At 38.5% G+C, this 22,939-nt stretch overlaps 1 protein-coding gene across 1 annotated transcript in view; it reads left to right on the plus strand.

Moving 5' to 3' along the window:
- Positions 1-13,675: 13,675 nt before the first annotated feature.
- The window catches only part of eys (eyes shut homolog), a 160,408-nt gene continuing 151,144 nt past the window's right edge, over positions 13,676-22,939 (plus strand). The window contains exons 1-4 of the mRNA XM_079473466.1: positions 13,676-13,790; positions 14,149-14,257; positions 14,784-14,954; positions 21,449-22,332. Of these exons, the coding sequence (XP_079329592.1) occupies positions 21,564-22,332 (769 nt within the window). The 5' untranslated portion in view covers positions 13,676-13,790; positions 14,149-14,257; positions 14,784-14,954; positions 21,449-21,563. The remainder of the gene's footprint in view (positions 13,791-14,148; positions 14,258-14,783; positions 14,955-21,448; positions 22,333-22,939) is intronic.

Consider the following 22,939-nt stretch of genomic DNA (forward strand, 5'->3'; position numbering starts at 1 on the left):
CATTTAATAAACAGCATAATTTTGTTTAATAAATCCAAAGATTCATATTATATTTCTGATTTGGAAATAGCTATTGTTCAGAACTGGCTTTTATTGGATTTTCAGATGGTCTGATTTTGTTTAGGTCACTTTTCATATTTTGACTGAATGATCACCTTTTCTGACGTCACCTGGTGATGTTATCCGCCTCAATGACCTCTTGCACCTACCCATTCAGCACTCTCTCACCTTCACTAACCCTTCTCATCACGAGAACGATTTTATTTGGACATCATTTTCCCTCTGGACATTTCAATCTCCTTTTTGAACATTTGTTTGAATGAAACATTTTTTGAATGGCTCTGTTTTTTAAAATGCTTTATACTTGCATAATGTCATTGCCATATCCCCTGTGTCACCCCCGTTTTCCCCAAAATAAATTCTTATAAAAATTTTCAGATAATGCGTTTGGTTGCTAAACACAAGTCTGAAATAATCTATTGTACCTGCAGTGTGACAAAAAACAGAAGTCATCATGATCTCTGACACAGCAGGTTTTTGATGGCTCTGTAAAAACGGAACATCATTGCCTTCGGCAAGGTGACGGATCTACTCATCTGCCATAATTCACATTTAATATCTTAATCCCACAGGTCCACAGTGGCGCGTGCTGTGTGTCCTTGCTGTGTATCCTCTTCTCTTTGCTCACCGATAAGCACTGGCGATGCTCTGTTTCCCGACAGGATAAAACACAAATTAAGCTAATACCACAGGAAAAGAGAAAACTATTATAGAATTTATTAATTTAATAAATTAATATATGTATGAAGTTTACAAACCCCCAGGCAGAATCTGTAGATGTTTATATTTAAAATAAGGTCATTAAAACATATTAGACAGTGTATTGGAGTAGATACGCATTCCCCTAAATAAGATGCATAACAGATCTTAAAGTATATCCCACAAGACAAAATAACTAAATTAGACAAATTATCCCATTCAAAAATGTATATACGCATGTTTCTTAATATTTTGTTAGCTTCAATAAATACTTGAAGTCTCTGACCTAAAATGAGTGGCAAAACCAAAGATATTAATATTAACAAGATGCACTACTGCTATTACAATGAATTTAATTTAATTTATTTATATAAAGCTTTTCACAATGTGCATTGTTTCAAAGCAGCTTTACAGAAGAAAATAAGAAAAACAGGAAAACACAGAAAAGGTAAAACAAGCAAGAGCATTCTAATAAATAATATTTCATAAAAGCAATTGCCCGGTGAGCAAGCCAACACGGCCCTATGGAGAGGAACCCAAACTCCAATGATAAATAAATGGAGAAAAAAACCTTGGAAGAAACAAGTCTCAGTCGGGAGGACCAGGTCCCCTCTGACATGTCACCGCTGCACTCAGTGGCTACGTACGAAATCGCATAATGTGACAGTACGTAGTGAATTTGAAGAAGTACCTACCTAACGGACGTTAAAATGGTACGAAGTGTGAGTGGGAGTTGTATAAATTTCGAACATACTGCGTCCGCCATGTTTAATGGTCATGTGACCTGTTTGGTCTTTGACCTATGACGTATGAACAACAACCTACACATGAGTGTTGATAAAAACATAATTTAGTCACGAAAAATGCATTTATTGGCACTTTTTAAACATTAAATATGGACGTTTGCCTCAAAGTTTTCCGCTGTATCCATTTCAGCTCCCGTAGCATCATGGGATAGAGAAGTTTCCATCCAATCCACACTCACGAATCTCAGTGGAAATAGTAGACCATCCGGGTATTTCTCGCCTACTGTTTTTTGGCTTCGACATACTAATCATGACTCATACTACTTTTGCCTACTATAATATACCTTGATTAAAAGATACTGAGTAAATGTTTGTGCAAAATAGGGAAAGCTTATTAGCTGTGGACCTTAGTCCATCTTTGCTCTTGGTTGGGATTGCCTGAAACTGGAGCTGGAATGGTCAGTCAGTCCACAGGCTATCGCAGGAGGATGGCACATTATGTTCAGCTGGAACAGAATGGAAAAGAATCCAACACTCAATATGGCCGTTCTAGCAAAGGAAGTCCAGCCTTTCAGTAAAGAATTTCAAACTGAAGTTATGATACAGTTCATATCATGGTTTATGATTAATTGGAAATATGCTGTTTAATAAAAAATATCTGCGTTCCCCCATTTAATTAGATAGGACTGTGGACTTGCTATGATGTAAATAGCTGCCCAGAGGCGTTGCAAACATGGCTGCCGAGTGGCACGACTCATGTAAACGTACTTTGGCAAAACAGGATCTCCACATCACATACAGTAAACGCTGTGAAGAGGAACTCAAATGTGCAGAGAATGCTGGGAAACCAAGAAATGTACAAAACCTGCAGGATTCTCTGCACTTCGCTGAACAAAATAGATCACAAAAGGCTGCAAAGGTCATTGAAGTTTCATGCATTACTGTTAATACAAAGATATTTGAATTATTGTGTATTTCTAAGTAGTGTGTTTGTTTCACATAGTGTATTTTGATGTCCTTTGATTAAGGAAAGTAAACCATCCCCAACAATTTCTAATGCTTTGCTGGAATGTGTGCTTTGTGTTTAACTGAATTGCGATTGGTTAACTACAGTGATGACGGTATTCTTTACATGTGTGATGTGCTGCTTCATGGGCATCATGCCAAACAAAGATGTTGCTAACTGCACTTCTGTGAAAGGTCAGACAACATGTGGACAGAATTATGCTGGTGATCAAGTAGCCTTATGTTTTTATGTTTAGCTTTTATGTTTTGTGAGTGCATTTTTTGAAGATCCGACCTTGATCAAATTTGTGACATCGTGTTCATGTTTATATATACTGTACCCCACTTATCCAATAAGTAAAGGGCTGTCAAACGATCGATCCGTTCAAACACATCCAGGGAATAAAGTTTGTGTTTACATAAAATACTGTGCATATTTAGTATTTATAAAAACATACACATACATGCATATGTTTAAGAATTTAAATATAAAAGTCTTAATCAAATATAATATAAAAATAAACAAAAATTTACATTTCACTTAAACTATTGTTATTATATAAATAAATACATGTAAATACTTACTAAATATGTATACATGTTGTATGTGTGCTTATAAATACAAAATGATAATGCACAGTATACAGACATATATTATTTAAACGCAAACTTTTATTATGGATGCGATTAATCATGATAAATCGTTTGACAGGCCAACAAAAAAATATGTTCAGATAATGAGAAGAAAGCGAGATAGATGCAATAGATACTATAATTCTTAAAAAAGAAGAGCTAAGAACGAATTAATGAAATGATGGTTCTTTTGCAGTTTGTCATCCTACTGGAAACCAGTTTGCTTAATGCCTTCACTTTGAAAATGACACTCGATATAAACCAAGTGTAGCGTTAACAAATCCATCAAACACGTTTTCCATTACTGAGCTCATTACTGTTCGAGTGTCATATCTCACAACAACGTAATTATATCTGTTTGTGGGATATTTCTCTCAGGACCCTGCGGATGAAACTGTGAGAACAACTTCCATTAAGATGTTGTTTAGTCAGCAAACATCAGTGTCCTCCAAGTTGAAATCCTCTCAAATAGCATCCACTAAAAAAAGAAAGCACTCATAACTTTGTTTATGTACTCTCAGACAGAGGAGAATCAAATAATTAAAGGCCCTCGATGGGTCATGGGGAGGCTTTACATACTGTACATATTTAATTGTTTATTTTTTCCTTTTTCATAGTGTGTTTGGTGTACATTTTTCTGTGTATGAATATGTTTTGTTAGTTTCATACGGTTTTCACTGAGGTACACCGGAACACCACTCCAACATTTATTGTGAGTGTATTATTGTTTAGATTGGTTGAGGATTATTGTCCCACCCTCGCTTTACACCACATCCTTTAAAAGCCCTATAAACCTTCATCATAAACGCAGCATTGCATTGAAATCGGTCAGATCGAATTATCTTTCTTGCATTCACTGCCACCGATAACAAACTCAGTTTCTGACATCATCAGGTGTGAATACTTCACGCAAGACAGGGGTTTGCAGAAAATGACAACGTATTCTCTGAGGTTCTGTCACTGGTGCTGAAATGATACAGTCAGGCTGTGCTTGATTAATATTTCACGCCTTCTTTACCCCAAGGGTTCCTCTGTGTCTTTCTGTGACAGGTATAGCAGCTCACAAGGGATGCATCGATGAAATACTCTATCTCTCTCTTCACATTTTATCTTTTACTGTTATGCGCAATGTAGTTTCACACCTGCTTAGAAAAATTGCTGATTTGAGGATTCTTTAACATTTCTTAAAAATGTCTTTAAAGTATTAGTTCAAATCCCATTTTCTCATTTTAGATTTTTTGTAGCATTCAAACTGAACACTACCCTATTATTAATCTTTTCTGGTGTTAAAAAAAAAAATGTGGAGTTTTAGCGGCACCTTGCGGCGAGTTTGTGATTTGCAACTAATGGCTCACTCCACCCTTCCCTTTCGAAGCACTACGGTGGCTGACACAGGACTAAGATGTTGTCACATTTCTGCTTCTGTGCTAAAGGATATAATGTATTTACGAATCGCTCTGAAGAGGAGTTTGTCCGTTTAGGGCTCCTGTATGGAGCATTTCATGTAAGGTGACAGCAGTGTATGTAAATAAAATAACTCATTCCGAGGTAATAAAAACATAACGCTTCTTTATGTAAGGTTTTTATACACCTCTGAAGACTTAGTTATATAATATATTGCATTTCTGTCAAAAGACAAAACTATACACTGGACCATTAAATACATCTTTGACACCCAATAGTATTTCGTATAAAGTTGCTGTTTAATTTAAAATGTAATGTGTGAAACACATTAAACATACTGGAGGGGTTTGAAGGAAGATCAAATCTTTTCCAGGTGATCACGATCTGGCTTATAAGATGTAAGTATGTTCTCATGTAAGTATTGGCTTGGACAGGTGGTCATTTCATTCTCTCAGTAAACACGGATCAAGCCACAAAGAAGCAATGTCATTAGCATTAATATAGTCAAGCCACGGCATGTTATGTTTAACATTCTGCCACTGTTCGCCACGAGCGTTGACAACATAATATTAAACTTAGCATTAAACTAATTATGAGTTACAATAAAAGGGTCACTAGAGTGTGCAATATCTAATAGCTTATGTAGTCCCATTCTAGAAAGAAAAACATTTTATTGCTGGGATGTAACTGATAATTTTTTATGGGTTGATTGCACACGATAATGCAATTAGATCAATCATTATTTCCCACGACGAGACTTTTGCGTAACTGCGTTCTGCATTCAGATTCACATGGCCACCATGACCAACGCATTAAGTCTTCCAAGAATATCAAACTGACACTTTTTTGCACATGGGAGGTACAGTGATGAATTCTGTTTGCTTTATCAAGTGTAACCCTCTGGTGTATAGTATTTCTGTTTGGCATCATATTTTCATTAATTGTCTTTCCGTTTATGGATATTTGTTTTACATTATTTTCTGTGTGGGTGGAATATTTATGCTCACAGATCACTTTTAATCAAACACACACTAGTCACAGAACATTACAAATATATGAACATTGTCAAATCACAGTGGAATAAAGAGAATCTATGGCAATGTGAAAAAATCCGACTTCAACTCCAAATGATCTAGTGACCTTTAAATTATTCTCAATTATCACATGTGTCAACATTCTGTTTCCTAAACTTACTTTGCTCTAACTGAGCCAATGAAAAAGTCTCTTTGGAGAGTTCTGACATTTTGTTTACTGCGTAAAGCATGTCCCCAATGGCCGTTCGTAGATATAGCCATCATGTCTTTTTCCTTGTGTTTTCCGATTTTTTTTATGCTCCACAATGGTTCAAACAATATGAACTACTGTAAATATTGCTGCCCAGTAAACATTAGTACATTTGACCAGTTATGTACTAATAAGACAAAGTAGAGAGAAAACCACACTGACTCGGCTAGTAAATGATGAGTATCACTCTCAGTAGGATTGTAGATCTTTCCAATTTCGCAGCTCATTTACATGTTGACATTATTATTGTTTTTATTTATTAAATACATAATGCAACATCCAGAAATTCCCCAGATGCCACCTGCCACGAATTGGCAGAACGAAAAGAAAAGCACGGAAAAACAAGAGCATTCGAGATGCTTTGGGTGCACTTGATTGAACGAATGAATTGAAAGATTGACCGCTTGATTCATTAAAAGCCTGTCTCTCAAAGGGATTGGCATCGCAGCTGCTGGCAAAACAAAATGCACAGACTATTCTGTTATTTTCTTAATTCTGCGTTTTGAAAAAAAAATTGCTTTGTGCTTCCCAGCATCCCTGATGGACCCAGCATTCTCTTGCCAGAATATGCATCGCAGTCTGTTATTTAAAGTGATAATGAACGGCACGTTTGAACACAAGCTCAGATATTTGAATATGTTCCGCATTAATTCAAGCTGTAAACAAAAAAAAACTAATTAGCTGTAAACAAAAACACCTAATTTGCTTCATGTAATATTGAATCGGTTTCATGCTGCAGAATTGTTTTCTTTGTTTTATGTCCACATGCTGCATTGTAGTGAAACCTGCCTGAGACAACAAGCAGCATCCTTTCTGGCCTGACATTTACTGTAGCGTGCGCCTACATCCTCGCAAAGCTGGACCCTGATATGACGAAAAAGGTGGTAAGAGGCATTTTAAGGAGCAAATGATGGCGCTAGTTTGAGGAGTCACATGGATAAATGTTTACTTTACAGCATTATACATTCTCATAAAGACACTTGAAGGTCAATATTTCTCCCTCTAATGAAGATTCCCCATGCCGCTGGGATTAGAAATATGGGTAACGTTCAAAGCAAAAGGGCAACTCGTTAATCTAAACTAAAACTCGAGGAAAACCCAAGACGAGCGTTGCCAAGTGCCCTAGAAATAAAGTTATATATTTTTTGCCTGTAAAGCGGACCCCTCCCCACGTGCCAAGAGAAATGTTTACCCCAGCGCTCCAATAAACAAACAAATGTGTACATGACTACAAATAACACGATCAAATAGAATGCGTAATCGCAATTTGTTCAAAAGCAAATATTTACATCATAAACGCAGAGATGACGTGTTTTCAAGTCGCAGAGGAATCAACCGAGTTACATTAAATTAATTGCCCAATCACTGACTGAATAAATTTGACACAGTTTACGTGTCGATTTATCTGTTTCTTTCATCCGTGCGTGAATTTCAGACATATTTCAAGATGTTTAATTTTATTGAGGTGGCCCCAAACGTGCAGTAGAGCTTGTAATCACACAGACTAACAAATTGATGCCTGTCGGCTGTGATGGTCCATTGTCTGGCTCTAAATGATCCGTTGTTCTATTGTGTGTGCATGTGGAATCTCATCCGCTGTGTTTGAAGGGTGTTTGTGAATAATCTGTGTATTTACGCAATTACAAGAGTAACAGTGGATCTGTGGGTGACCAACGGTATAAAATCAAATGAAACTACATTACGCAATTTGCAAAAAAGACAGGACATTTGTCTTAATATACAATAAAGAATGTGCTGTTATGTAGCTATTGGGGAAAAACAAGTTGTAATAAAAACAGTAAAATGTGGTCATTTGTAACGGTAAATGCTAATTAAATAAGTGGAGGAATGCAGAGAAGCTGAATGTAATCTGTGAAATGGAGTCTTGCAGTTAAAGTGGTTGAATATTCTTGGTTTGAGTGTGCTGAAATCTTCAACCAGACTACAGCCTGGCTCACAGGGGTCCCAAATGACGGCACATACTTTCTAACAGCAGCTGTGATGGAGGTTTTCAGTGCCGGGATCACACTAAAAACGATTTAATGGGTGAAGGGACAACATTTAAGGGCAGGGCCCCTCTACCCATAGTTCAAGGAGTATTACTATGGAGGACTATTAGTAAGCCCCTCTCATCACAGGTTTCCAACAGCCATCCTCAAACATCTTATCATTTAATCTTCACAGGTATGTCAATAACCTAACACGGATAGTTACTGGTTGTTGCGCACATCTCAGTATTCAAGACTGAGCAGGAATGTGAAACAGCTTATTGATATTGATCGCTGCTTTACTCACTGAAGCGTGCACGATTTCTCCAGTTTCTCTAGTTTTTAACATTCAGCAATAGCTAGTTGCTGAGTCCATGTTCAATCAAATCCTTCACATCGATTCTGTATGACGCTTGACTATTTTCAGTCCAATCACAATGAGCGTAATTACGTTAATGTAATTATGCAGTCACTGTTGTAATTGGTTGAACCGTCACATGTGAACAGCAACTGACGTCTGAAGCATTCGCAGTCAGTGCTGTAGATAGTTTGTTCTTCACATGTCTGCTTGTTAGCGGGTCCAGAATCCACTTGCTGATGGAGTTGTACAGCTCAAGATGCCCCCGTGTGTGGATCAGCTTGACAGGGTAACAACACTGTACCTCTTGACAGTGAGAGTAACACAGACTAGTCATTTTGGTTCCCTTAGATTGAGACCACTGTTGTCAGCCCAAGAGATAATGTTCAGAGCCACATAGAATGAAAAATGTACAATGCAAAAGTACAATGCATTTTAATCTTGAAATGAGTTGTTGCGACCATTTAAACATACAGTGTGTTACCATCATTTATTTATTTGACATCTGATTAAATAATTCAAATGTAATATTTTCTTAGTAAAAACATTTCAATTATTTTATCATGTCAAAAGGTTGTCTTCTCTTTTTTTAAGATATAATATAGAGATAGAAGACACATATACTGTATATCTAAACCTTACAGGCTGAATGAAGGTCTATAATAAAGATATAACATAGAGACATTTTTAGGACATGACCTCTGTTAATGAAGTTTCATTTTATGATGTAATCATCATCAGGCTTTAGGTACCATGAAGGTGACCGTTCAGAAGAACTGAGAACAGAGACTGGCACAGATCGGGGCAAATCCAATTACATTCTGTACATGTCAGACCTGATAAACTAAGAGTTTTCACAAGAATATTAGAAGTGCCAATAAAATGAAATCTTATGCAAGCAGAAGGAATAATCAAGGCAAGGCTCTAGCTGTGCATTTTGATTGCTAATATTGGTAACGCTTTAGATTTTACGCTTTTAGGCCCGCAAATTTACCGCATAATTAAACAGAATTTACAGCGTAACTAATTGTACCAATAATGTACCTCTACAGTACATATATGTAGGTAAAAGGGAACAACATGCTAAGTTTGGGGGATAAAGAAGTCAGGAAATTCAAAAAGATATTTATAATGTAAGTAATTTCAAACTCATGGGTAACTATTTTAATATAACGTGTTATGCATGACCTGCAGTATGCTATTCAATCTTAGCGTGAACATACATTACATTTTTGCATTCACAATGTAGCCATATATAAGCTACTGTGGATATTAACCAAGTACGGGGTTCTTATTTTATTATTATAGCAAACATAAAGAGAAATGATGTGTTCAGTTTTGGCCCAAGCAAAACAGCACGAACGAAGAACGCATACTGTGTGTCAACTGTAAATTTGACAGAGTTTTGTTTTGTCTTTAGGAATAATTTTAATTTGATTGATTTTGGGATAGTTGGTCACAAATAATTTTAGAGTTTTAATGTGTGAATGTGCAAAATCATTGTTTATCTTTTGAGACTATATCAAGTAGTTCAAGAGTGGTTTGATTTGGATGTTTATATGGTATGCAGGTCCCTCATAAATATATATAAAATATAAACATATATTTTTTTAACTTTCCTTCCACTTACATCTTTTCCCCCAAACGTTCCATATTGTTCCCCTTTATCTACAGATATGTACTGTATGCTGTTATGCGGTACATTGCAGGCCGTAATCTAAAGCGTTGCCCTAATGTTCAGTCACTATTAAATAGAAACAATTTCTGAAAGGAAATAGAATCATGCATGTTCTGAGTTTGAATGTCACTGCATGCACTTGTAACAGTGTTGAAAATCATAAGAATGTAAACTTACATAACAAGTCTTTCATAAAATGTATAAAAAGTACCATTAATGAGATTTATTTCGTCTTGATTTTTACATAGATCTCTTTAATGTCATAATATACACTGAAAATGTTTTTAAGTAATCAAAGCACAATGAATTTAAATCTTGAGAAGAGTTGTTGCAACCATTTAAACATACAGTATGTTGCCATAATTCATCACATAACTGATTTATTTAAAATCTTTTGAAAAAACGTTTCAATTATTTTATCATATCGAAAGGTCGTCTGCTCTTTTTTTAAAGATATAAGATAGAGATTAACTGTAGAAACAATATCTGAAAGGAAATAGAATCATCATGTTCTAGGTCTTACTGACGCATGGATACGTCCTGAGGACCGCCGCTGTCTCTACTAACTACTCCTTCTCTCACTCTCCCCGCCAAACTGGAAAAGGAAGAGGCACAGGTTTGCAACAACAATTTGAAATATTCCACATTATCTTCCCTATGCAACAACTCTTCATTTGAATACCACGCTGTTAATATCACTTCACCCCCTCAGCTCAATATTGTCGTAGTTTACCACCCCCCAGGTCCTCTTCACAACTTCATTGAAGAGTTAGATGTGCTGCTCTCATCATTACCAGAGGATATAGTCTTTGGGGACTTCAACATGCATCACAGACAACATTAAAGTCACACCTCTTCACATTTCTGACCACTTCTTCATCACTTTCAACAAGCTCCCCTCTACATGCACTACACCAACTCCACCACCTGTTTATTTTAGAAGGAACCGTTGCTCTCTCTTCACTAGCACACTCCCTGCTAAAGTGACATCCTCTCTTCCCTCTAACTTTGCATCTCTAGATGCTGACACTGCCACCGACACCTTATGCTCTACACTTACATCCTGTCTAGATAACATTTGTCCTCAGTCCTCCAGACCAGCACGTGCCACCCCCTCCTGCCCTCGGCTGTCTGACATCCTCCGTGAACAATAGAGTACACTCTGGGCTGCTGAACAAAAATGACGCAATACCAAGAATCCTGCTGACCTAAGGGACTACCAGTCACTACTCTCCTCTTTCAATGCTAGTGTTACCACAGATAAAACCTATTTCTATACCACCAAAGTGAGCAATGCACCTAACAATCGGCAGCTTTTCAAGACCTTTAACTCTCTTCTTTATCCCTTCTCCCCCGCCCACTTCATCTTTGACTGCGGAGGACTTCGCTGTATTTTTCACTGAGAAAACATCATCCATCAGCAAACAATTCAAAGCACCTCAGACCTCGGTACACACTTCCCTCACATCGATCTCCCCTCTTTCACCCCACTGACTGACACTGAAGTCACCAGCCTTCTCTCAAGCCACCCCACCACCTGTCCCCTTGACCCAATCCCCTCCCATCTCCTTCAGGCCATTTCCAGCACACTCACACACATCTTCAAAACCTCCCTGCTCACCCGCACTTTTCCATCCACATTCAAATACGCCCAGGTCACGCCCCTACTTAAGTAACCCATATTGGACCCCTCTACTACCGACTGTTACATACCGGTCTCTCTCCTCCCATTTATTGCAAAAACTCTTGAAAGGGCAGTTTTCAACCAGGTGTCTTCCTACCTATTCCAGAACAAACTACTGGACGACAAGCAGTCAAACAAACCACTCCACTGAGACGACACTGCTATCGGTCACAGAAGCACTGCGGCTAGCCAAGGTGGAAACTAAATCCTCGGTCATGATTCTGCTAGACCTGTCAATCACCAGATACTGCTAGCATCCCTGTCATCTCTAGGAATCTCACCCTTCCCTCTCCTCTGGTTTAATTCCTACCTCTCCGGCAGAGCCTTCAGGGTGTCATGGAGGGTTACGCTGTCCACTGCTCACCACGTGATCACTGGGGTCCCTCAGGGATCGGTGCTTGGACCGCTGCTTTTTTCCATCTATACAACATCCTTGGGACCCATCATACGGGCACACGGCTTCTCGCATCACTGTTATGCTGATGAGACCCAGATCTACATCTCATTCCACCTAGACGATTCACCTAGTAGCAGCATCCTCTCCAAAGAACATCCTCTCCAGCTGAAACCGGCCAAGACAGAACTACTCGTGTTTCCATCCAACTTGGCAATAGCACAATCACTCCTTCCAAAACAGCCAGGAACCTCAGAGTCATATTTGATGAACAGCTGTCCTTCAACGATCACATTGCAAAGACAACATTATCAGGCCGATATGCCTTAGTCATTATTAGAAAGGTTAGACCCTATCTCACTGAGCATACGGCACAACTCTTTGTCCAGGCCCTGGTAATCTCAAGGTTGGGCTACTGCAATGCTCTTCTTGCTGGTCTTCCTACAAAGGCTATCAAACCACTCCATCTGGTTCAAAACACAGCAGCACGCCTCCTCTTCCAACAGCCCAAAAGGGCTCATGTGACACCCCTTTTCATCTCACTCCACTGGCAGCCGGTTGAAGCCTGTATCAGATTCAAGTAGCTGATGCTTGCCTACAGGACTATCACTGGATCTGCACCGGCATATTTTCACACCCTCCTACACCCCAACAAGAACCCTGCGTTCAAAAAACGAGCGGCATCTTGTTATTGCCTTCTCATAAGGGCAGTTAATCGTTTTCCTGTTCATTCTCCTTCACAACTCCTTTCCTGGTGGAACATTCTTCCTGACACGGTCCGGTCAACCACATCTCTAACCTCCTTCAAAAACTACTAAAACCCATCTATTCTGTGAATACTTGACAGACAAAAAAATATATATATATTAATGTACACTAACCCCCGCTCTTTCTCTCAACGGGTAGTGGTCTAGCTTTTGTTGAAACTAGTAACTTTGTATTAGCACCAATTGTATTATTGCTCCGGTTAGGGTGGCCATTTCCATAACACCAAAAAGGAGGACACATTGCGGCATTTAGTGAGGCAAGAATAACTGCATCTGGTGTACTCGCAAATACAATACAATTTTGTCTATCATATCTATGGTATCATGATTCTGAAATAGCCTACTCCATTCATTGCCAGACAATTTGATCTACGACATATTTTGATGTAGACCTATAACAGAAGAGGCAAAAAAGTGTTTGTTCACAGTATTTGTATTTATTCAAGACACTCCTGTATGACTAATGATGCTTGACTGCGTGATAGACTTTACAAAGCTCTGCTGCGCAGATTTTGTCATCCTGAGGTGATGTTGCCTCTCGAAATTAAGACCTAAGGGAAGCTGCAGCTCGTCGGTTACCTTTATGTTTTTCAGTGCTGGCATGTTGGTCAATGGCGGCTTTCCCTTTACAACTAACGTCCACTTCACAGCGACATAATGTGCAAAATCCATGGAAAGCATCTCTACTGCTCTTTGATATGAATTCGTGCTCTTTTGTCCATTCTGGATTAAATGATGTTGGACGTTTCGGCATGTTAACATTATGATGTGACGTAGCCAGTATGTGGACTCCATCTCAATTCGTGGAGGCTTGTTTACGTTTTTAACCAATGATATATCAGATATTTATTTGACACCTCTTTCAGCCAATCATGTGTTTAACCGGAGATCTTACGGCGTCAGACGCTGTGCTGCTGCGTCCCAATAAAGGTTTTAGAACGCGTTTTTAAGGCCGATTCAGCGCAACTCCGAAAAGGAGGACAAATGAGTGTCCGGCTTGATGCTGCGCCGGACGCCAGACAGGGGGCTTAAAATCCGGCCACCCTAGCTCCTGTATGACACATATGGCTTATTGCTCCGTGAGCTGTTTGTAAGTTGGATAAAAGCGTCTGCTAAATGGCTAAATCGAAATCATCTGAGCTTGAATGTCACTGCATGCAAGATGATTCCGCTTTGCTGATTGCAGTTTTCTCGCCACTTTTCTCTAAAATAAAGGCGAAAAATCGCATATTGATTGAACTTTAGTCCATAAAAATATTTTCTTTGGCTGTATCTGAAATCGTCTACAATATGCGTTCAGAAATACTGTACTCGAATGTTAGAAGATTTAATTTGGGGAAATAATTTTCTTGATAGATACAGTATATTGAAACAACCACCAGCTGTTCAGTATTTTATGAAAATAAAGGTTTTCAACTTCTACTTTTTTATTCGACTCATGGCTAAAGGAACGCGTACGCGTTTATCAGAATGTCGGCGGAAGCAGCCTCATCCGGGAATTTATCAACTACACAGAATTGGAAGTATGGTAACCATTTCGTGTAATGTTTTACACATGTAAGTAGACATTTTTAATACGTAAAGTGTTTGACTATTGTTTTTGAGCAAATCTCACACCTGATTCCTTCGCGTTCTTTCCTGTTGCCGAAAGAGATCAATGCGTCCAAACAGATATCGGATTTACACCCTTTACTCCGTCAAGAAACAATACATGTATGTTTATAAGTATTGATGTGTTGCTCATTTGTCAGAACGTCTTTTATCCTCTTGCCTGAAAACGTAAGCTGCGTTTCTTTTGTTTGTGTGACGTCACGGCATTTTGTTTTTATGTAGCTTTGGAGTTGTTGCCAGCATTTGCACTCACAACAAACAGGCATTAATGCGCGCGCGCGCGCACGCATCCATGGAAAGCGTCCTCCGGCGTCCAGTAACCATAGAAACAGATGAAATGTCGCTGCTGATGCTGCAAAACATCCTCCCACGCTCCAGCATCTTAATAAACGCTTCAGTTTGTTATAACACAATTTGCATAAAACGTCTGCGTAAATGTATTAACCTCTTTATGTCGGCCATTGATCTGCAGTACTTGTGGTTGTGCGAACAGACAGTAATGAACAGATGGTCGCTTCAGTAGTCAGATTAAGCACACAAAGCCGTGACGGGACTGTGACAGTCGAGGAAACACCTTAGACGAGTTCCAGTGCTTTGAATTCAACTGGCGACCCCATGCTGTACGCCTCAAGACTGGAAGTTTGTAAGTTATTGGTTTTCTATGAAGTGTGTGTGTTTGTGTGTGTGTGTGTGTGTGTGTTTGTTTGTTTGTGAAACGCATCACCTGAATAGAAGGTTGATAGATAAGATGCGGCTCACATTTCCTTAGTTTAAAAGGTTATCCATCATTTTTGCATTTTTATGGAGTGCAGGGGATTTGCTGATATCATGTATCATATTAAAACACTGCCTGAAAGAGCTGATGTGCTCTCGGTGGGGAAGATATATACTCATATTTCTGTCCTGGACCCTTCTAAAACGCATTTCATGTGTAGTGCTATATTCTTTGCTCAGGCAGTGCTATTAGTGCTGTAATTTCTTTAAAGCAAAGAATCGTATGGACTGGCGTCCTAAAGCATATGCTTACATTGAACATTACTGTGGAACGTGTTAATTGGAGTGGAGTGTTAAGGCGCACAATAAATTCTGAACTTTTGAGTGCTTTAAGAAATGATTAACCATACATAAAAGCATTTGGATAATTGGATTGATTCTAAAATCAATAGCGTGATCATACGAATAGCCATTATCTGCTACTTCATCATGTTCTGGTCTGTGCCTTTTTAACCTGAAATCTTTCTCTCGTTCTTAAGGCCCGGGTAACAATCTGCTGATTCAGTCTCTTGAGAATGTGGGCTGAAGCAATATTTTGCCGCATGCTAATGTGGAATGTGATTTTATGCTGGCAAATGTGATTATCACAGCTTAGTTGAGCATCAGGTGGTGTAAGAGAGCCTAAATATTGAACCGTTGATAGCAATATATGTATTGCAATTTATAATCTGTCAGTCAAGATAATATATGTTATTTTGTCCCAAATGTTTTAGCACACTTTACCATCAGTAGGTCTAATTATTTAATACCTGTGTTTTCTTAGATGAAACATGGTAAATTAAAATCACATTAAATAACTATACACTGCAGTAATATGCTTTCTCTCAATGTGTCAGAAACACTAGTCTTGACACAATCTCTTGTCAAAAGGTTACTACGGAGTTCTTGAGAGGAGCTTAGACTCTGAAGTGCTGCCAGGCTGCTCAAATAGCAGGTTAATCGTGATTTATCTCTTGGACTTTTGTGGCATCGATTCTTTCTGACTTTCCGAGGCTTTTCTTTCTGGTTTGATCATTGGATGTAAATGGGAGCGCTGAGAACTATTCAGAGCAGAGAGACGAGAATTGAATTTAAACAGCCATGTGCTGGTGAGCTCCTGTTGTAAATGTATTCATGTTTTATGGTTAAATGATGAAGTTGTGATGGACCTGGTGCATGCCAGCCAGATTTTCTGTGGTGGTTGCATAATTCATACAAGAGTGAGTTAAAACTAGAGGTTAGGTTCATTATTTTCTGGTTTAGCGAGATATGGTTTAAGCGTTGACCTGAAATGAATGTTTTAAAAATAATGGCGAGCGATTCGTGACTTATGATTTATGGAGATCAAATCCAGACCTCACTAGAAAATGATATGTCTTTTTTTAATGTTTAAAGCTTTTTAAACTTTAATGTTGACTTGCCGAAATGTTACCTGAAAATAATGTAAAAAGTAAAAATTCAAACAGATTCGAATTGTTTGTAATTCTATCTAGCCATGTACCTTTGTAATGGGTACCTATGTACCCAATACGTTTTTTAATTCTCCAAGATCAAGATGTTAAATATGTTGAATGTGTCAACCAAAATTTGTTCAACTGAATTATTGGAGGCAATGAGCTAAATTTTCTGGCAATTAGTTAACTTCACAATTAATGGTTAAATTCACTCTTTGGGCAATGACATAAGTTTTAAGAGGCACAATTTCTCAATTTGTTTCTGGAGCATGGCTTCTCAAAAATGCCTTAAAGGTCCAGTGTGTAATTTTTGTGATGATATATTAATAGAAATGTAATATAATATACATAACTATGTCTTCTGAAGTGAGCGGTTGGTTGCAATTCGCAACCTTGCCGCTAGATATTACTGACTGGAACTTTAATATTTGTTTAGATTTTTGGAGTAAACTCATCTTGCGTTTTACAGCGATTTGGGATTTTTGATCGAAGTGATATTTCACCCAAAAATAAAATTCTGTCATCATTTGCTTTACATTTACATTTATTAATTTGGGAGACGTTTTTATCCAAAGTGACCTACAAGTAGGAGGGTAACCATTTTGTCAACTTCAGGCTACATTCTCGTTTCAAACCTGTATGACTTTTGTTGTATTCACAAAAGAAGATATTGAAGAATGTTGGTAACCGAACCACCCATAGACTTACATTGGTTTTGTGTTCATAATATAGAAGTGAATGGGTAATGCTGTTGTTTGGTTACCAAAATCCTTCAAAATATCTGCCGAAGAAAGTCATACAGGTTAGAAATGACAAGATTGTGAGTACATGAAGACTCATTTATTATTTTTTGGTTATCACTTTAAGTTATATGTGCCCAACAATATGTGAAAATAAAATATTTTAAATGCTTCTAAAGCAAAACCAGTAATCAGTTTTACCTTTAGCCCTGGTGTTACGATGTGCTTCAATCACAAGTCAGTCGAGGCACATTTTCGTTTACACATGGTCTCTCAAAAGCATCTCCTGTGACCACTTGTCTTCTTTTTATTGGACCTTCTATTATTTTATGTCCTTTCTATGTAACCTCAACTGCAGACACAAAGAAAGCCCCATTGTAAGCTAGTCGTCTTAACACAGTGTTAAGATGAACCATTTAAGACCTAAATTTCATTACTATCAAATGGACTTGTAGGTTATGGGGGTCACTGAACACGGTCTAGATGCGTCTATTGATTTGTTGTCTTTGTGTACATGCGGGCAGCGTCCGTGCTGAACGCAAAAGAGGCATCGCTGGCCAATCTGCTAGCAAGTACTTGCGTGAGACCGTTAGGTACTGTGATTAGACCTCTTGTTATCCCACCTCTAACAAAACCCCAGCATCAATCAATCAGGTTTCATACACTTAAGAGCCAAAAAAAGTGTCCTTTTGCATTTAGCCTCTCCGTGTCAAGCAACACTTCACTCTTTTGGCACAAAGTCTCCTTTGGTTCCTCGGAGCAGATGTAATTAGCTTCTGATTGCGCTATGATTAACATCCCCACCTCTAAAGCAACTGGCCCATGCTTCACAGCAACAAAATGCTTCGTGTACAGTGAGATCAAATCTGTCCAAACGTATTAAAGATGCCTTTGGATGCTTTTTAACGGAAGACCCTCTACTCTAATTAAAGTCACATAATTTGGCAAAGATTACATATTTGCATAATTACGTTACACAACCGTGGCTCTTAATATCCGATATGCTTTGAAACGTCGATGTCTGAATGCACAAGTTGACCGGGTTCTTTGAATACCTCCTTTGTTCTTTTTTTGTCTTGGTTTGGTGTATTTCCAGCACCAGTGGCACTTGTTGAGTTTGCGCTTAATGTCATCATTCCGTCTATCAGTGTTCGGGCGCCTTGGCTTTGAACCAATGAATCCAAGCCTCTACTTCTCCCTGTAGTTTCCATCTGCCAGTAGACAGCGTGGTGATAGTGCAGTCTTGCCTCTGGCCGTGCATAGGGAAAACTCTCAGGTCTTGGTATCTGTCAGCTTTTGAGCTACATCTTGTGATCACACGGCTCAGAGATAGAAATCAGTTCTCTGTCGAGGGGACAAGCAGCTTCATGATTGGTATGAGAAGTGTTGGAGGTTAAATGCAGGGTTACGAGCGGGGTTTGGACATGCAGAATCCTTGAACAATGACTGCTAGGGTTTAAATATATATTTATCAAAGTCAATTTTATGTAGGCAGAGTTTTGACATCTCTGGTCCACAGCTTATTCAGTTCAACAGCCACCCACATAGACAGAAACGGGTAACATTTGGTTACTGTGCGTTCAGAAACAGGCGTTAACTGTGCACTGCCGCGGTCGAGAGCGTCAAAGTCGCCAGAAGTCATTCATTTTCAATATTATTTTCATTTTCGGCAGCAACCAATCTGAATGTAGAAGTCCACCACTTGACCTCCCTGTAAACTTTGGTTAAGACCACATTAGTTTCCAAGCAAAATTGAGGAGAGGTTGATTATGGCTGTGGAGGGTCCTGCCCTGTTTGAATACAGGGACATAATTTAAAAAAATGATGTGTGGATCAAGGTGTCTGAGATTGTTTGTGTTCCTGGTGAGTTGCTGAGGATGTGCATTTTCCAGCGGGAATAAAATATATTTGCTCAAAATAACACTGCTTTGACCAACTGCATTAAAGCTAATATTACAATTTCGAACCAGGACAGTTTGTAATGTAGGTTGTACACAAATGGATGTTAATTAAAGACCAAGGCTAGTAAATATCTCCTATAATGTTGAAATTAGACTAGCACTTAACCATGAACACAAAAGCCACACCACACAAATGGCTTTTAATTGGTTTATTTCGTTAGAGACCGTGTAACTACTATAAAGCTGTAGTTGTTTTGTCTTGTGTATTGTACTATTCACATTGTTAAAATTCATACAAATTCACCACCTCGTAATTTTTTTCTCTTGAGATCAGGTTGGCAGTACAGAGAAAATTATAGAAATTGTTGGAAAAACTGTAGACTTAGTCACACTACAATCAGAATTTTTTTCCATCCAAAAGTAGTAAACAATTTGCAGACATGGCTACAACGGTAAAACGAAATACTTCTATATAACAATCACAAATTGATAAACAGTAGTACAGTGTTTGTACAGTAGTAAAATTATAGCGTATTCCATATTGAAGATTCAATTCCAGAAGCAGAGTTTTGCAGTAAATCACAACCCTCTCTCCTCTTTTATTTATCCAGCTCATCGAGAACATGTCACCATAGAGTCATGGTTATCAGTTATTCTTACTATCATTCACAGATTAAGACATGGGAGATAGACATGTTTCATTGTATTTTCCAAATTGCTTATTTTTTGCAATTTTGGTACAAGTAATGTGCTTTTGTTTTTTAAATGTATTATTTATTTGCTTATTTACAGTATGTTGCTATATAAGGTGTGTTTATGTATTATATTTTAATTATTAATTAGGTTTTATTTTTAAATTCTTAAAATCTTGTCAAAAATGGACAAACCCAAACCTTTGGGTTGTAATTTTACCTTTGCTGGGTAGTTTTAACCCAAAATGCATTGTTTGGTCAAACATAAACATTTTCTAGGTTAATTTAACCCAATGGTTTGTCCCTTTTTGACCCAATGCTGGGTTGAAAATAACCCAGCATTTTTTTGAGTGCAGTTTATTTTCGATTATTTATAATTACAAAATGGAAATTTGTTGTCATTGTTCAATACCAACGAAATTGCACTTGTGTCAGGCTAAAACGGTGCATTATAAAACTGTATAACGTAAAAATGACATGAGACAAAACGATTGGGAAAAACAGGTCTACAAAACTAGCAAAAAAGGCTGACACATCTGACGGGAACCTCAGTTATTGTGACAAGTGGAGCAGACAGTTTCTGCCCTCTTTGCCACTCGTGGTAGGAGATTTCAGGGCAATGTTTCTTCCAGGCAAGCAGCTGAAGATTGAGAGCACACCGGAAAGGGGAGTCAAAAGTGACTGCTCATTAGTTTGACTAGCTTCATGCAGGCAGGTAGAGCAGTAAGCTGGCCGTTTCACTCCCCGGGGGCACAGCCATGCCAGGCTGGGTGAGAAATCCATGGGTTTGTGAAGGAGCCCTGAAACCATGTATAAAGCTCAATGTATGCCAGGAGGTTTTCTCATTTGTATGCTATGCACAAGTTTATCTCATTTACCCGGTTCCACAGCTAATCCACTCGACTTTTATTGCTCTACATGAGCTGTAGCTACAAGTTAATGCAAGAAAATGTGCTATATGTTGAGAGATAATTTCTGTATTACTAATAATTTTTTAATTGCGGTAAATTAAGAATTGTTGATATTTGGGGGTCATCCCTGCTGAAAAGACCATCGTCTGGTTTGACAGTATGTGTTTGTATCAGGTTTTTAATGGGATAGTTCACCAAAAATGAGAATTGTTGCATTATTTAATCAACTTCATGTCATTTCAAATCTTTAGGACTTTCTTGTGCATAACACAAAAGAAGATATTTGGAAAAATGTTGGTAATTAAACAACAATGGAACCCGTTGACTTTCATTGTTTGGACACAAAAACACTTAGACCTTTCTCAAAATATCTTCTTTTGCGTTCCACAGCAAAAGTCATACAGATTTGAAATGACATAAAAGTGTGTCAATAATGCAAATATTTAAATTCTTGGGTGAATTATCCCTTTAAATAGCTTAACCACGGTGGAATGCTTATTTTTGTTGAACACCATGGCTATAGGCTAGTTTTCAGTACGTTCTAGATCAGCGCCAAATCATGAAAATATCACAAATTTGCAAAGATAAATCCTGTGCTGGTATTTTCAGCAGGGATTTTGCATTATTGAAATGTACATATTTGCTCACTGCATATTTGCTTACATGTTGAACATCTTTGCTTACAGACATCTACATGCCTACTTTGCTTATCAAGACTTGCACAACACAGTTCCTGAAAATCTGTCGATTGCAGAAACGTTTTAAGTGGCTGAATAAAGCCACTGCAAAGCATCGGGAAAGATGAACGTCAGGAGTCCAGAGCTGCTTATCGCTGCCCTCCTGTTTAGCTGTTTCATGGGTGGCACCGTCTACAGCCAGGCGACCTGCCACTGGGCCGCGTCTTGTGACTGGCACACCCTGCCAGCGAACATCAGCTTGAGGTGGACCCTCACTGAGAACACCTGCAGCAGCCCAACCCAGTGCTGGAACGTACGAACCGAGACGGACAGGTTCTGGTGGACAACTGGGTCATACCGCTTTCCTCAGTTGTGCCCACTGGAGCTTCAATTCGGAGATGTGATGTTCGTGTCTCTTGACAGAATGCTAGAACAATACAGTGTTTATTTGATCAATGTTTCCAAAGAGGAGTTTGACAATTGCTTGGTTGTAAAGCCACGGAAGGACCAGCTAGTGTTTGCCAAAAGTATGAACGGTACAATGGAGGTTGAACCAAAATGGCTGACGTCCGTGATGAATTACTTCACAGTTGTGAGCAGAGGAAACAGTCATTTGTGCCGGCTCGGCCTGCGTGTTGCGGTTCTGGTCAAACATCAGTGTTGCCGAAGCTCGCCGCTTCTTCGCCTGTGTTCGGGAAACGGTAAATGCAGAGCCACATTCAAAGATGATGCATATAGCTGTCAGTGCCACGAGCGATTTTCAGGACGTTATTGCGAGAACTTTGATGGATGCTATGAACAGCCGTGCTTAAATGGAGGCACCTGCTCGAACAGAAGAACTGCCTACACAAATCTCCCTCCTTATGAATGTCTTTGTCCTACTCCATTCACAGGTGAGAAAGTCTCATTTGCTAGCATCATGATTTAAGGCATAGTTCACATGAAAAAAACTAATTTATATCATGTTTTTGTTCTGATTTTGTATTGGTTCTACAAAATATTTTATGCAGAATGTTCAATCTTCTGTTTCCAGTATAATGTGAATTGTGATTTACTGGGGACCTTCAAAATGCACCATTAACAAAGTCCATGCATTTGTGTGCCGAATGATAGATTTGTGCGAAGAATAAACGGCTCTCAAAATGTAATTGTACTTCTGTAATGTTAAAAAATAGATGCATTGTGTCTTCCAAGACACGTGTTTATTATTTACCTGTCATAATTGCAGACGCTCCATATTTAGCACTGTGCAATTACTTCATAACCAGCCCTCCCATGGGCCATTTATTTGAAAAGCACTTTTTAAGATAATTTTTTTCCACTCTCTCTGCCCATCTCTTTCCCTCCCTTATCATGATAATTATTTTCAAATATTTTTTGTTGCACCTGAAAGCATTCCTAATTGCTCGATACTTTACCGTTTTCCTCCTCCAACCATTTAATTCATATTTAAATGTTCTTCTCCCTGACCTGCTTGTCAATAAAATGGTCATCCAGAAG

The sequence above is a fragment of the Barbatula barbatula genome (genome assembly GCF_947034865.1).
Source record: "Barbatula barbatula genome assembly, chromosome: 14".
Lineage (NCBI taxonomy): Eukaryota > Metazoa > Chordata > Actinopteri > Cypriniformes > Nemacheilidae > Barbatula > Barbatula barbatula.